Source organism: Pipistrellus kuhlii, unplaced genomic scaffold, assembly GCF_014108245.1.
Source record: "Pipistrellus kuhlii isolate mPipKuh1 unplaced genomic scaffold, mPipKuh1.p scaffold_m20_p_10, whole genome shotgun sequence".
NCBI classification, from domain to species: Eukaryota; Metazoa; Chordata; class Mammalia; order Chiroptera; family Vespertilionidae; genus Pipistrellus; species Pipistrellus kuhlii.
In genome coordinates, this window is record NW_023425405.1 from 52,717,888 (window position 1) to 52,730,667 (window position 12,780).

Genomic DNA, 12,780 nt, shown 5'->3' on the forward strand with positions numbered 1-12,780 from the left:
TAATAGGTTTATATGAGTTATTTAATGTAATAGTATTAAAAAATGTATTCACTAGAACGCTTACTTCTAACTTCAGCCTCCTCCCCATTCTCAATGCCAATCTTTGTGTTTAGGATGGGTCTTTTATCCAGAGGCTCCAAGGGTATGCGTATGAACCAGTTTGGGCCAATCACCCTTAATAAAGAGAATTTTCTGGAACTATTGAGAGAGGGCTTTCTTTCCTCTGAGCTATGGCCTCAGATGGACACTAAATGCATTTCTAGGAAAAACATTAGCTAGGTCTCTTGAGGTTAGTATGTGTTTTCCATTCAGGGACATGACCATTTGTTACCGAGAAAATAAAGTTTCCATTGTTTTTTTTGCCTCAAGGAAAAATTATATTCATAAACTCTTACCTGTGGATACTGCCAGTACCATGCTGCTGAGGTTATTAAGCTCATTTTTTATGTCAACTGAATATAAGAAATTACAGGCACTTTTGGGGGAAAACGTACAATTCATGATGTTCCGGTGATCTTGAAGTAGTAACCTATCTACTAAGAATGCAGCCTTTAGTAGAAGGTCATTGAAAGGTTACTTGGCAGAGAATCAAAGATGTTTCAGACAGGACTGAGGCTGCTGTTGAGTTGTACAGAGGAAAGCAAGCTAAAAACGAAGCAGTTGAGCTCCTTGGTGGATCTGCCATATTTTGCATCAAATAAAATGGTGTGCCGTGGGAAACTGCCAATTTCATGAGCACTTTCTGGAGGACCATGAAGTGGAATAATTCTTCCATGGCCTGGCTCTGGGTTTGGTTAGCAAGATAAGAGGACTAGACAGTGACAACCCTTAGCCAAGTTGTTCCAGCACCCTTTGGGAGCATTTAAGTCAAATATAAATTCAGAGCCTACTGTATTTAACATACTTTGCTAGGCCTTAGCAAGGAGGCTCAGTTGGTTGGAACATTGTCCTCTACACCAAAAGATTGCAGGTACGATTCCCACTCAGGGCACATACCCGAGTCGAGCAGTAGGGCACAAATACAGAGAAAAACAAAGACAGGGGGAGAGAAAACGACGAAGGTGGTAGAGGAGAGTGAGAGAGCGAGAGAGAGAGCGTGATAGAGAGTAAAGGCGAGCATACGAGAGCGTCCCGAGCAGCGTAGAGAAGATAGCGCACGCGCTCTACGAGAAACTCATCCTAGCCGAGTAGAGATGCTTTTCATCTCTCCACTACAATCCCTCCCCCTCCCTCCTCCCTACCCCCCTCCCTCTCCCTCCCTCCCTCCCTCTCTCTCTCTCTCTCTCCTCTCTCTCTCTCTCTCTGCCTCCCTCCCTCCCTCCCTCCCTCCTTTCCTCTCCAAAAAGCAAAACATATCCTCAGGTGAGAAGCACTTTTTTAGTTGAGGTACAGAACACTCTTTAGGTTTCGTTCTTCATTTTATTCCTGTGACAGGATGGCATATTGACAGAGATTTAAAAACAAAATAGAATAAAAATCTCGAGGCTAGGATGGCACAGAATCACAGACCCACTTACACCTGACTGACACTTGCGGCATTCTGGGTCTCAGCCACTATTTTTGTAAAAGGAAGATAACAGCACTTATCTCATGGACTTATTGTAACAATTTCAGGAGCGAATACGTGTGCCTGGAAGATAGAACTGAAAGTGAAGGGACATTCTAATTACGTATTGAGGGTACGACTTTGAATAACTGGCCATCTAAAGTCAGCTACAGCCAGCTGTCTTTTGGTGCCAGTCCTCTTCAGGATGTTCTGGTCCATCTGCCGTGTATCTGTAAAACACTTACTAAGCCTTGGAAGTGTGGCAACCCCTTTCCATGGGCCCTGAGGTATACAGATGAAGGAAACACAGACTTTGCCTCCCAGCAACCCCATCTAGTGGAGCAGATGGGCCCTTTGATAAGGAGGACATGTTATGGCAGAGAAATGTACAAGCTGCTAGGCGAGCACTGAAAGGGAGAGGCGAATTCTTATTCTAGACCTAAAAAGCCAAAGGCTCAGGAAAATGGCCATTTTAACAGAACTGCTCTATGATCAAAGTATTACAGCTCACCGGCTGCAGTTCTCCTCATTCTACACTATAGAACTCCTGGACCTCCCAATTCTAAGGCCAGTATTATTTCCTGTTCCTTTTCCATCTCCCTCTCCCTTTGTCCTCCCCTCTTCTGCTTTCTCCTCTACCTCCTCCATCACAACACAGAGAGAGGGTCGTGCCTGGAGCTTTGGACTATCGTGAACCACAAGGACCACTTGAACAGAGCTGAGGGCAGACTGAATGAGGATTGACTCAAGATTAGACTATCACAGGGGCTAACATGTCTTGCCTTCCGCTATTAGATTTGGGCCAGAGTAGAGTACAGTACATGCAGAATTAACTCTACTGTTACTCTACTAATCAGTGAACATAGATTTGAATGTTTTTTACATTCATCCCAGGTGCATAACTAAGCACTAAGGGACAAACATAGAATTGACACTCCATGCTATCTGGGAATTAATAGTCTAGTGGGAATCAAATGAAAAATTAAATAATTCAAAAATTCAAGAGTATTGCAAACATCTAGGTTGCTATAGAGACACCTCACAGGGAAGCTAGCCTTACCTGGAAAGGCAGAGAAGGCTACGCTAGGGAAGCGAGGTTGAAGATGAGGAATTGGCGAGGAGGCCTTGGGAGAGTATCTCCCTCTTCTGCTTGTCACGACTTTCTCAGACCTTCTTACTAATGGAGGAAAGTGGTCTCCCCCCACCCCCAACACACACACACACACACACACACACACACACACACACACAGAGCTGACAGCAATCACAGCTGAGCAGCACGATGTGAGAATACAACTAAAGGTGCTGCTCAAATCCTGCCCGGGTTCTCTTAGGCTCATCAGTCTGTTCCTCTGGAGTGCAGAGGGGAAGTATATTGTGGAGCCACCTCCCCCGGGCAGTCAGCTTCATCTCCGCAGGTTGCCTGAGGGTCTGTTTCTCAGAGATGCTGCTGCCCAGCACATCAGCCTCCCAGTCCTGGGACCCTCCCCATCAACTCTCCATTCTACCCAAGCTTAGTGTGACTTGTGCTTCTCTCACGAGCAGCTAAGTCCTGACTAATGTGGTCATATTACTGAATGACTGTACAAGTGAAAGGACCTATTTTGAACCTAAACCTTAGCATAAGCACAGACTTAGGTTCTGTGCTTCTTGAAGTCAAAAAGAACCTTAAACAAGCTACCTATGTTGAAATGAACTTCAAATGAGAGTAACACATTATCTACAGGTATTTTACCGAGCTCTTAAGAGCACCTCTCCTCGGTTTTTGGAATTAGAAATGCATGTTCCCGAGTCTTCCCACATTGTTTTACCTAAACAGACAATTCCTGCTCTACTCTCATCGATACATTTGGGAGCCTGGAACCAGAGAGTCCGAGAGAAAGCACGTTAAGCAATACCTAGGGAAATGGTGGAGACATCTGGCATTTTGGGAAGAGACCCAGCATGTGAGTGGGCTCAGTGGCGTGCGTGGTGTTTTTCAGAAGTGCAGGCAGTAGGCCCTCGGACAGGGAGCGGCAGCAGGTCCCTGTGGGTGAGACAGTCCGTTTATGCAATAAGGAACAATCTTGTGTTCTTTTGTTGGGGAACATTAACATGATGATGGCTTACACAGGAGAGATGCATTTCCTCACAAATATGGAAATGGAAAGTCCAAGAACCAGGTTCTCTGGGGTTTTATGTCTTCTGAGGCCTCCCTCTTTAGCTTGCAGATGGCCACCTTCTCACTGTGTCCTCCCACGGGCTTTCCTCTCTGCAGGCACAGGTCTGTGTCCAACCAAATTTCCTCCTCTCATAGAGAAGCCAGTCATATTGGATTAGGGCCCACCCAGGTGACTTTATTTTACCTTAATTACCTTCAGGGACCTAATTTCCAAATACAGTCATCCTTAGAGGTACTAGGGATTAGGATTTCAACATATAAGTTTTTTTTTGGAAACAGTTTAGCCTATAACATATATGGAAACATACTTATACTCATTTTCCTTTTAGAAAGTGGCAAGAAATGTTGGGCCCTGGCTAGTGTGCTAAGTGGTTAGAGCACCTGTCCCTACACTGAAGTGTCACATGTACCTGGGTTGCAGGTTCAATCCCTGGCCTTGGTAGGGGTGTGTGCAGGAGCCAACCAATCAATGTGTCTCTCTCACATTGATGTTTATCTCTCTTTTTCTCTAAAAATCAATGGGAACAATATCCTCCGTTGAGGATTAACAACAACGATAAGTAAATTAAAATAATAAGAAAAAAAGGCAATGTTGGCTAATCTGGCAAAAAATAAAAGCTATAAAATGGTCTGATGGGAGAGACAAATGGATATTACCTGGGAAGAGGAGACAGACAAATGGATCTTACATGGGAAGGGGGAGGTGGAGAGGGATTAGAGAAGGGAGCCTGTAATGACACTAAAATAATAAGCCAGCCCAGCCAGTGTGGCTCAGTTTTTGAGCACCAACCTATGAACCAGGAGACCACAGTTTGATTCCCAGTCAGGGCACATGCAGAAACCTAACCATGGCCCATCACACTCTCAGGTGCTCAAAGTCTCTTCCATTCCTTCTGAGGGTGCCAGATTTGTTGACTGAAGCTGTTCAACCCAATAAAGATGAGGCTTTCACATGGGCAGAGCTGACATTTATTCAACTGACAAATGCTGGGTGCCTTCCAGGGCCAGACTCTGCTAGTCACTGGGACACACAGAACATGGGATCAGTCAATATGACATTGCATGATGTCACCTGCTCATGTCACCCAGATGTCACTGAATAAGGGACAATTTGCACAATGTTTCATTAAACACCTATTAAGAAAATAACCGCAGTGGATGACAGAAAAAAAGCCAGATCCAGAACGAAAAAATTGAAGAGCCTGCAGAACAAGGTCCAATGAGCAAGGAACTGGCTGGAGAGCCACACTGGCGGTGCTCAGACAATTTTACTAGGATCTACAACTTCATTTCCAACTCCCATACTTACGTCTCCATTCCTAAACAAAGAGTGAACTAAACAAATAAATGAAGAAATATTAACCATGGACCCAAATATTTCAAGGCATGGATGGGGGGAAAAAACATCTTTATCAACTGCAAATGCAAAGAGAAAACTCCAGTAGACAAGATGAAAGTTTTTTTGAGCACAGCATAAACATGTACAAAACTCTTAACAGCACAGTTATCAACAAATGCTTCTGTTACTGCAAAAACCATCTTCAAAAGAGCGGCGAGAAAGAGACCCACAAGCAGAACAGAGCTATTTTTTCATCTCCAAAATGGCACTTCCTGGTCCCCGGTGCTTAGCACTGCAGATGTTGCAGAACTGTGCCTGAGAGGTCTAAAATGTAATTAAAAAACACAGATTACAAAAGTATATATATCTATATATCTATATCTATATCTATCTATCTATATCTTATCTTCCTATTTTCACATTCAGAAATATTATGGCAGAATCAGCCCGGGGGCAGTGGGAAGCTATGAAATGCCACTCCCTTTTCCTGGACAGTATTGCTGGTTCACATAAGATTTCCAACAGCTAAACAAGTATAATGTGACAGAGGAACATGACTTGGCACTAGGAAACAGCAGTGTTATGGTACTGAAATCAGGTTGAGAAAGTTGTACAGGACATTCTCATACAGTGGTTCTCATTGTATATCACGTGTCCATAGCACTACAGCTCAATAGTCATCAGTCTTCCCTGAACAAGTTCACTTAAATGAATATGATTTTATAATGGTATACTAAACATTTTTACATTTGAGAATTAAATGAACTCTTTTTATGTGATATAAAACTATATTATAATTTTGAGAACGCACAGAGCCAAAAATGACAAGCTAGAATGTTGAGCACATCCCTCTGACTGCACTCATTTTAACTGATGGCGGCCTAGCTGCCCACTCACCATGCTGGGCACAGGCAGGCACTCCTTGTGGAACATGTGCCGGCAATGGAAGACCACCATGCTGAAGGGCTTGGCTGCATCTGAGGGAAGAGGACAGGAAAGGAGAAGGACTCAACGCAACAAGCAGATCAGAGACTTTAAAACCAGTCTTCTTTTTGTTCTACTCTACAATCCCCCTTCCCTTTGGCAACCATCAACTTTCTCTCTCTCTCTCTCTCTCTCTCTCTCTCTCTATATATATATATATATATATATATATATATATATATGTGTGTGTGTGTGTGTGTGTGTGTGTGTGTGTACTAGATCTGTCTGTTTTGTTCATTCACCTATTTGTGTGTGTTCTTTTAAGATTCTACATATAAGTGAAATCATATGGTATTTGTCTTTTTTCCAATTTACTTCATTTAGCATAATACCCTCTATATCTATCCATGTTGTCACAAATGGAAAGACTTCATTCCTTTTTATAACTGAGTCATATATCATTATATATACGTCTTTATCCATTCATCTATTGATGGACATGTAGCTTCCATATCTTGGCTATTGTAAATAATGCTGCAATGAACATAGGGGTGCATACATCTTTTTGAATTAATGTTGTTGTTTTTTCAGGCCAATACACAGAAGTGGAATTGCTGGGTCATTTGGCAGTTCTATTTTTAATGTTTTTGCGGAATCTCCATATTTTTTCCATAGTGACTGTACAGATTTATAAACCCAAAGGTGCACAAGGGTCCCCTCTTCTCCATATCTTCGCCAACACTTGTTTCTTGTTGATTATTTAAAGAAAGCCATTCTGACATTTGTGAGATGATATCCCATTGTGGTTTTAATTAACATCTCCCTGATAATTAGTGATTTTCAGTATCTTTTCACATTTCTGTTGGTCATCTGTATGTCTTCTTGGGAGAAATGTCTATTCAGGTCTCTTGCCATTTAAAAGATGTCTTTATTGATATTTTAGATTAGGGGTGTCGAACTCAATCAGAGAAGGGGCCAAAATCTAAAATCCAGCCTAAATCGCGGGCCGAATGGTTTACTGAACAGTCATAAACTGTCATTGTGATGGAAACGCAGCGGAGTGCAGTGATGACAGCGCGGTGCGGGCCACATTGCAAGGCCTGGCGGGACGGATTTGGCCCGCGGGCCTTGTGTTTGACACATGTGCTTTAGATAAAGACAAAGGGAGGAGGAGTAAGAGAAATTATTGATGTGAGAGTAACACTGATTAGTTGCCTTTTGAATGCACCCCGTATAGGGACCAAACCTGCAATGTGGGCTTGTGCCCTGACTGGGAATTGAACCAGTGACCTTTCGGTGCATGGAAAGATGCTCAATCACTGAGCCACACTTGCCAGGGCCTCTGCCCATTTTTTAATCTGATTGTTTGGTTTTCTTAGTGGTAAGTTGTTTGAGTTCCTTATATATTTTAGATATGAACCCCTTACTGGAAGTATCATTTGCGAATATCTTCTCTAATTCAGTAGGCTGTCTTTTTATTTTGTTGGAGTTTCCTTCGCTGTGCAAAATTTTTTCAGTTTGATATAGTCCCATTTGTTAATATTTTTTGTTGCCCTTGCTGGAGGAGACACAACCCAAAAGATATTGCTAAGAGAGATGTTGAAGAGTTTGCTACCTATGTTTTCTTCCAGGAGTTTTATGGTATCAGTACTTTAAGTCGTTAATCCATTTGGAGTTTATTTTTACATATGGTCCAATTTCATTTTTTTGCATGTTAGTTTTCTTCAACACCACTTATTTAAGAGACTGTCTTTATATAATTTTGCTTCCTTTGTTGTAGACTAATTGACCATATAAGCAAGTTTATTTCTGGGATCTCTATTTTATTCTACTGATCTATATGTTTTTATGCCAATACCACACTTTTTGATTACTGTTAGTTTTGTAGTACAGAATGCATCAGAAGAAAAACAATTTAAAGGCAAGGGAAAGCTACCCATAAGAAAATGTCCCACATACACACATGGTTCTTCAACCTTGGAATTTAAACACCTTGATGGTAGGTCTTCATTTTATTTTGTTTTATTTTGAGCAGTGCTTCTCAAAGTATGGCCCCTGAAGCAGTTGCATCAACATCACCTGGGAACTTGTTAGAAATGCAAATTCTTATGTCACACCCTGGAAGGACTGAATCAGAACCTTGGTGGGTAAGACCTGCATTGTGGGTTTTACAAGCCTGTCAGGTGAGGCCAATTTACTCCACACTTTGAGAATGGCACCATCAGAATGCAACTGAGGAGAGTTGTGGGCTGAAAATCTTTTCTAAACTTGATTGTCCTGAAAGTTATATAATTTTATAAAAATTCCACTCATTATTAACACCTAGTTGGGGGTTTCTTTTCCCCTCCTAAAAATCTCACCTGATGGAAGAATAGGGGCCAGGCACGATTCACAGACGTTTTCCTCTGCAAGGAAACACACACATACACACGTGAGATCCCACAATGTTTCTTGCTTTTCCCTGCTCTGTCTCTTCCCCAAGGAAAGCATACAGTTCCAATAGGATTACTTCCATTTTACCCACCATCGACCAGAATGCCTTTCATCTGAGTTCGATGCATTTTCTTCAGTAACGACAGAGAGTCCGCCACGAGAATTTTCTTGCAGCCTTCACGAAGCAGGATCTAATGTGCACATTGTAAAAGAAATGGCACTTTAAAAGACTCTAGAGTTGGGGGAGAGGGCACCTCTTATTGGGGAGTCAGGAAATCGCTTTCGTTAAATACTCCCAAGAGGCACTCATGGGCTCCCTGCTCTCAGTCCCCTCTTCCCTCCAAGCCACTGCCAGACCCACCTTCCTGCCTCCATTCAGTCATGACTGCAGTTTTTCTTATGGATGTACAGCGGTGCCTGTAGTGCTGTGGAATCAGATACCAAGCCAAAGTCTGGCGCAGAAGGCCCTCTGTTAACCACCCCTACTGCTGTCTCAAAGGTCTTCCTGATACACACTCTATCTGGCAGAGCTTGGTCCCCACATGACTTGGTCATTCCAAGCCCCAGGTCTTTGCCCAGAATGGAAAACCTGCTATTGCAAATTAATTTATTTCATAAATCCATCTACTTCCTGCACAGATATTTCACTGTAATGACTCTCTATGATATATTAGGCAGAAGAAATGAAGCAATAAATTAAACAGATGGGATCTCTGTCCTTAAACCCCCTCAGGGTGCAAACCATTTAGCAATTAACGTGATGTGTAAGTGTAATTGATTATATTAATTCTCAAATTTGGTGATTCTGAAAGGGCTGGCAACTGAAAACCAACCACAGATAGTAAATATTCTGTCACAAGACTCATTTTCTCCCCTTCTTCCCAGTGCTGTACTCCTTGCTTATGTGTTTTTCCCGTTAGGTCACAGGCTTACTGATTTCCCCTCTCTGCCTGGAGAGCTAACCCTTCAGCAGCTCGGAAGTGAGGATGCAGGGAGCAGAGGTCAAATGCCCGTTTTGATTGATAGCGACTTTGTTTCAGAGCTGGGAAGACAAAACTGCCCACCTGCTTTTAAGCAGGTAAGAGGCAACTTACCTTACCTTTCAAACCCATTCTGCTGGATACGGTGTGAGCCTCCACCCTGTTCTGGGTTTTCTTAGGAATTTTATTAGACATTAAGAGAGGCTGTGTGACAAGCCAGATGCCACTTTTACAAAAACTCGCTGCTTTTCAAAGAGGGACACACTCCAGGCCTGAGGGCAGAGGGTCTGGTGCAGGGCCTGTGGCTTCCTGACGTGCTTCTGTGCACGTTCCATGCGCTGCTGTGGAAACCCACATGATGACGACAGGGCCGCCTCACTGCAGTTCAGCTCTGCTTCACAGCGTTTTCCTTTTTTGTGTTCAGGCCACAGGGAAGGGAAGGAGGGAATGACCTACTTGGTCCTCCACTCCCAGTCGTCTGCACTACCTGGTGCTCCTCTCACACCCTACAGAGCCCTGGTGTAGGGTGAACGCAGCCACAGGGCTTTCCCTTAATGATATGAAGAGGCTAATATCCGAGAAAGCAAACCTGATGTACAGATTAAAAGTTTTACACCTGCCATTTCCAGCACCCGTGAGCAGGAAATAACCAATGGTAATACTATTTCTACATTAACTGAGGATTAACTGTGTTGGATTTTTCAGATTCATTAAAAAAAAAAACACACACACAAGACATTAAAAGCAGAAAAAAATAAATACAGTAAGAATGATAGCTGAGAAATACTGTAAGTAAACTTTATGAACATTTATAAGCAAACACTATAAAGCTCCTTCATCTTAGATACCAAAATAAAAATGTAAGAAGTGTCAATCACTGTATCTTTGTAAAATGTTTCAGAAAGAGCGAGGTGGCTGTGTGAAGTCTATTGCACAAATAATACAGGAGAAGGGCAGACCTGGCAGGGTAGACATTCTTGCACAGAACTTCTGTGGACCTGCTTTTTACCGTTAGAGTAAATAGAAGGGAAATTGTTGTCACGGAGTAGATGTTTAATTTTTTAAGTAACTGTCAAGTAGTTATACCATTTTTACATTTCCACATATTAAGCTTTGATATCTGATAAATCCACTCTCCTTATTCTTCTTGGATAATCTTAGCCTTTTACTTTGTATATATAACTAGAACCTGGGTGGGGTCACTCGGCCTGGCCTGCACACATCCCCCGAGTTGGCCCAGATTGTGAGAGGGTGCAGGCCAGGCGATGGGACCCCACTGGTGTATGATGGGAGCTGGGGAGGAAACGCGGGAGGTTGGCCCCAGGGCATTTCCGGCCTGTCTCGCCCAGTTCTGCCCCGCTGGCCACCTTCTAATTAATTTCCTTTTAATGTGCACAAATCCATGCACCGGATCACTGGTATACACATAAGAAGCCAATAATCTAGAAGCTGAGTCTCTGCTACTCCAGAGGGCTACCATAGCAACAACATCCCCTTTCTACTTTGGGTTTGCTCTCAGTGTTTCCTGGCACCTGTTCCTATCTCTGTTGGAATCAGCTATGAAATCAAAATAAATCCTCTTTCAATATCCTAGTTAACATTCTTTTTTAACAATAAGGGAGTATTCAATTTAGTCTATCATGTATCCAAAAAGCTAAAGCTTCTCTGGTTTAGAAAAATTAATTTCTAGTTTATATACTGTTGACCATGTTAAGTGAAGCAAATACTTATCAACATAGATTACGTTTATTTTTACTCTCTTTTAAATCTGTTATACTTGAACTCTTAAATCTTAGTCTTTATCACTGACCTTGACATTTGGTCAAATGAACTTTTATTTCTTATTGACTTTAGATGTTAACATCTTAATTAGGTCTACAAGGACTTTTTTTATGGTCATGCTGGCTGTTTCCCCATATCTTCCTCTCAGACTTTACAGGATTTGCAGATACATTTTGTGACATTTTTCAGAGTATTTGTAGGCTACATAAGTTAAGCTGAGAAGAAGTTTTAAGGATCTATCATCTCTCTCCCCCAAGTGTAGTCTTTGTTTTCCAAAGGATGCCTACTGGCCTTTCAAAGATCAAATCATTCTCTGCTCAGCAAAATCTTTCTTGCCTATTTCCTCCTGTTTATCTCGGTTTCCTATTTTATTCTCTGTAGGGTCGCCTCTGATATTACTTCCAGAAAATAAAATCAGTTTGAAACTCCTTTACTGTGTCATCTAGAAAATGTCCCCACTTGGTCCATAAGATAACATCATTATGAATCTTTGCTTTGTAATCTATATCTCAGATTAGATAGAGTTCTACTAAGCCACATACAATACATCACTTTCTAATCTTTTCTTTCCTCAACCTCATAATGGCATCAGTTCCTGTCTCAAAATACATTTGTAGGCATTGTTTACCAAGTACAATAATATCTTTCAAACATTAACTTTCCTTATAGGAATTTCCATTATTTTTTCAAGGTTATTCAAATCAATGGGCCACTTCTTTCCACTTCCTTCTCTACCACTTGTTTTCTTAATATTACAGTTCCCTCCATAATTCTAAGTTTTTCTAAATTCCGTGTTTTATTAACATTACCTTTATCATTTGTCTTCATCATTTTCAAGACAACCAGTTGTAGCTTCTACAGTCAATGTTACTAGCATACCTTGTCCTATTGGGTCATCTGCAAACCTCCAAATAAATAAATACTTGCATATCTTGGAGCTTTTATGCAGAACAGGCCCTCCATCTCTTTGCCTTAACCCATCTTTCTTCCAGGATTCTGATTTCCACAAGCCCTCCTGAGTGAAGGCTCCTTGTTTTCACACATCCCGCTTTCAAGAAACCTCTTCTCCTTTAGAGTTGTATTGCCCAGTAATACAACTGTGGCTGCGAGACTACCCTCGAGAACAATGGAGCCTGACTGACAGCACCCCCCCCCCCTCCCTCTCCTTAGTGTGTTCGCACATGTTCTCCACTAATTCCACTCCAATGACCTCTACCTTCACCCACGTTTGGAACATGTTCACAATGACTCCTTCAGAAACATAATGCGATAATACCCTACTCCCTGGCTCTGGTCCCTCCAGCTCTGTCCTTTACATTTTTCATATCAATCTTCCTCAATGTCTTCTCCTTCTCACCATGCAGCTTCCCCCGCCCCCCCTTAAATGATTTTATTGATTTTTTGAGAGGAAGAGAGAAAGAGAAAGATCCCTGTGAGAGAAGCACATCAATCGGCTGCCTCCTGTACGCCCTCTACTGGGGACTGAGCCTGAAACCTGAGCATGTGCCCTGACCAGGAATCGAACCCGCAACCTTTTGGTGCTCATTATGACACCCATCCAACTGAGCCACATTGTCCAGGGCTCACCCTGCCTTTTTCTGACTGAGGCCACCAT

At 42.3% G+C, this 12,780-nt stretch overlaps 1 protein-coding gene across 2 annotated transcripts in view; it reads right to left on the minus strand.

Annotated features, from left to right (window-relative positions):
- Positions 1–4,658: 4,658 nt before the first annotated feature.
- The window catches only part of VPS41 (VPS41 subunit of HOPS complex), a 113,198-nt gene continuing 105,076 nt past the window's right edge, over positions 4,659–12,780 (minus strand). For both annotated transcript variants that reach the window (XM_036429762.2, XM_045578601.1), the window contains exons 26-29: positions 8,495–8,594; positions 8,331–8,375; positions 5,944–6,023; positions 4,659–5,370 (exon numbers count right to left, since the gene is read on the minus strand). In XM_036429762.2, coding sequence (XP_036285655.1) covers positions 5,290–5,370; positions 5,944–6,023; positions 8,331–8,375; positions 8,495–8,594 — 306 coding nt within the window. In that variant the 3' untranslated portion in view covers positions 4,659–5,289. The remainder of the gene's footprint in view (positions 5,371–5,943; positions 6,024–8,330; positions 8,376–8,494; positions 8,595–12,780) is intronic.